This window comes from Acanthaster planci, linkage group LG03, assembly GCF_054643075.1.
Source record: "Acanthaster planci isolate LZ-2023a linkage group LG03, COTS_SCS, whole genome shotgun sequence".
NCBI lineage: Eukaryota > Metazoa > Echinodermata > Asteroidea > Valvatida > Acanthasteridae > Acanthaster > Acanthaster planci.
In genome coordinates this window covers 19,602,281-19,605,723 of record NC_141779.1, presented here as the reverse complement: position 1 = coordinate 19,605,723, position 3,443 = coordinate 19,602,281, and the positions used below count along the sequence as shown (strand labels likewise).

The following is a 3,443-nucleotide window of genomic DNA, read 5'->3' as shown; positions in this document are numbered from 1 at the left end:
TCAGGCCTTCAGATGTCTTTTGAGACAGTTCTTGAATCTAAGCTCCGGCCTGCTTCCGCTTCTTGCACCTTTTACTTGTTCACCAAAGAAGACAACTTTGGGAAGCCGCAAGTCTTCCATGCGGACTACATGGCAACTCCATCGCAGTTGACACTGCGTGAGTAGTGCCTCAACACTGAGAATGCCTGCTCGTTTTATTACTTCCTCGTCGCTAATCCTGTCTTGCCAGTGGATCTTGAGATGTCTTAGCTGGTACATCTGACCGCGCTGGAGTCTCTTGATGTGGCAACGGTACACGATGTAGGTTTCAAGAGAGTAGAGAAGGCAGGTGAGGACCACTGCACGGTACACCTTGCACTTGGTTGTCAGCCGGATGCCATGTTTCTTCCAGACCTTAGACTGGAGCTTCCCATAGCTTCTGTGGCTGCACTGATACGCCTCTCCTCTTCTTTTCCAGGGTGTTGTCACTGGAGACTGTGCTGCTAAGGTAGGTAAAGCTGTGCACAGCTTAAAGTTGGTTTCCGTCAAGAGACAGCTCTGGGTAGGCGTAGACAGTGTGTTGAGGAGGAGGGAGCATGACTCAATATGGCTGATGTTGAACAGCTTTCCATCCAAGCGTGTACTGAGATGAACGCCACCATGCTGTAAACACATTTGTAGGACAACACTGAGGTAGTTTAAGAACAGGGAGGGATCCAACACACAGCCTTGCTTGGCGCCTTGGTTCAAAATGAACTGGTCTGAGAGCGTGCCGTTGAGGGAGACTTGGGCCATCATGCCAGTGTGAAGCTCAGAGATGAAGCTGACGATGCCTTCACTACAGCCTCAGAAAATACCAAAGACACTCAATGTTCACTGTATCAAAAGCTTTGGTAAAGTCGAATAACACGATGTACAAGGGTGCGTTCTGTTCGATGGCTTTCTCTTGCAGCTGATGTAAAGATGTGATGACTACATTGATCGGGATCTGGAACTGGGGAAGCCACACTGCGATTCAGGGAGAACTGCATCGAGGATGGTTTGAGGCGCTTCAGCATCACTTTGCCAAGCACTTTGCCAGCGGTTGACTGAAGTGAGATGCCTTTGTAGTTGCTGCAATCTTGCTTGTTGCCATTCTTCTTCGAGATATGGATGACGGCAGCGTCCTGGAACTCCTGTGGCACAGACTTCTCTTTCCAGATAGCTGAGAGGGCGTCATAGAGAGCATGAGTGATCTGTCCTCCCCCTCTCTGGTAGATCTCCACTTGGATACCATCAATTTGCATGGTTTCGTATGGCCTGTCGCACTTTGAGCAGAGGATCGTCAGCACTGCGAAGCACCGGACGCTGAGCGATTCTGTCGAGAATCGCGATATTAGCGTTTGGTCTTTGGTTTAGGAGCCGGACAAAGTATGTCCATTGTTCAAGGATATCACCCTGTTCAGTCAAGGGGGTAGTGTCATCAACTGCAAGCAGTTCCTCCATGGTCAGAGATAGTCTTCAGTGCTTGGTTGTAGCCTCTGGTCTCCAATATCTTCTCTGGATTTCTTCAGCTTTCTGATCCCACCACTGGTCTTCCATGTCTCTGGCATTGCAGTTCTACCCTCAATCTAGTGAACTCAGATCTGGATCTTTGGCAGCTGGGCTTGGAGAGACAAGCCTGGTAGGCTTTGCGCTTGTCTTCAAGAAGCTATGAGATGTGGAAATCAGAGTCATCGAACCAGTCCTGATTCCTGAGCTTTGGATGCCCCAGTACTTCTGTAGCAGCTTTGTAAAGAAAAGAGCTGAAGTTCTGTCACTTATCAGCGGCAGCGGAGTTGGTAGCAGGAGAGAAGTGCTGACAAAAGATAGTGGAAAGGTCTTCCCTAGCACTGGACTTCTTGAGTCGACTAACGATGAGCTTCATGCTTGGGCCAGGGGCTTATCTATGTCTAAGCCGGTGATAGATGGAGACCTTGAGTCGGTATCTGATCATGTAGTGATCAGTACCACGTTCTGTGCCTCTCACGGTCCTAGTGATGCACACGTCCGGTAGGGTTCTGTTTTGGCCTATCAAACTATAGTCCAGAAGATGAGCGTGTCCAGACCTTGGTTGTCTCAATGAGAAATGACGAGCAGCCACGTTGAACAGGGTGTTGGCCACTGTGAGTGAAAACTCGTTGCACAGTTGCAGTAGGAGCTCTTCGTTGCTGTTTTAAGATCGAAAACTGCCTAGGACTCTTGGCCATACATCTTAGTTGTGTCCGACTCTGGCGTTAAAGTCTCCAAGCACCACAACTGCATATATCTGTGCTGGGGGTGTTCTGCAACACTTCTTTGAGTTGAGAGTAGACAGAAGCTGCGCAGGGTCGTAAGTCATCGTCGGAGCATACATACTGACCAAGGTCATGTGTGTGGTGGGGGAGATGGCAAGTCGTAGGGTCATCAGTCGGTCAGACATTGGGCGAGGCATTTAAGTCAGCCGGGGGAGCAACCGATAAGCAATGGCAAAAAAGTGCCAGCAGTGTCCTAGCTGTAGCTTTGATCCTTGGGGTTGCCAGACTAGGAGAAGGTGTGGATCTTCTCCCTCTTTTCTCCTATGTCGGGGAGCCTCATCTCTTAGAGCGCAGCGATGTCCACGCCTAAAGCATCGAGCTCCTTGCCAAGGAGAGCAGTTCGTCTTTAGCGGAGGATGGTGTTGTTGTCAAGGAGGGTTTGCACGTTCCAACATGCGATCTGAAGCTTTGATTTGCAATTTCACCCACTGAGAAGGAAAACCCGCTGACCGTGGGAAGCCAGCCAGGTTGATTGAAGGGCGAGCTTTTTTGTGTACCTCACGTTTTCTGGAGGCATCCGCGGATTGGGGCAGGCTGGGCATCCCTTGAAAAAGGCCGCCTGGTCACCCAGGAAGGACCTCACAGCACTATCACCCGTCAGAAGCTGTGCAACCATCACTCCTGGCAGCAAAAAATGCAAGAACTTTCTACCGGCTTCCAGCTTCTCAAACTTTCTGGCAGCACAAGAGGTCTTGTCGCTTTGCAACTTGGAGTTGCCGAAGTAGCCTGCACAAAAAAATAAGTGAGGGAAGCATAGTGCGGGTACTCTTCCGTCCTCTGGGTTATGTGGCGGGAGAATTAAGCGGCATGAAGAAGATCCAGATAACTTGGCCAGCAACTTGACTGCCCTGCAATATCAGACTCACGAAGCTGATAATCTTGGCCAGCTATTTCTTCGAGGATGTAAATTAAAACTACTAAGCTTATCAAAAATTCATTCAGGCCTCAAAAAGCCAAACCCAATAGAACTGATCCCTTGATTGTACAACTTGAAAGAGTATATTTTCGTGATCAAGCATCATGAGCTTACCAACATATTTAGATCCACTTGGATGCAGCAAATTGATGGACAAGTAATCACACATGCATCATCTCAGACTCATTGAGAGCTCCACTACAGAAACACTTACCTGTTGTTGAATTTGACAT

At 48.9% G+C, this 3,443-nt stretch overlaps 1 protein-coding gene across 1 annotated transcript; it reads right to left on the bottom strand.

The window, feature by feature from the left end:
* On the bottom strand, positions 1 to 3,443 carry LOC147799712 (uncharacterized). The gene is made up of 4 exons (XM_087134030.1): positions 3,425 to 3,443; positions 2,745 to 3,020; positions 956 to 1,336; positions 1 to 824 (listed from the first exon to the last, which is right to left on the bottom strand). The coding sequence occupies exons 1-4, from the start codon at positions 3,441 to 3,443 to the stop codon at positions 1 to 3; spliced, it is 1,500 nt and encodes a 499-aa protein (XP_086990156.1).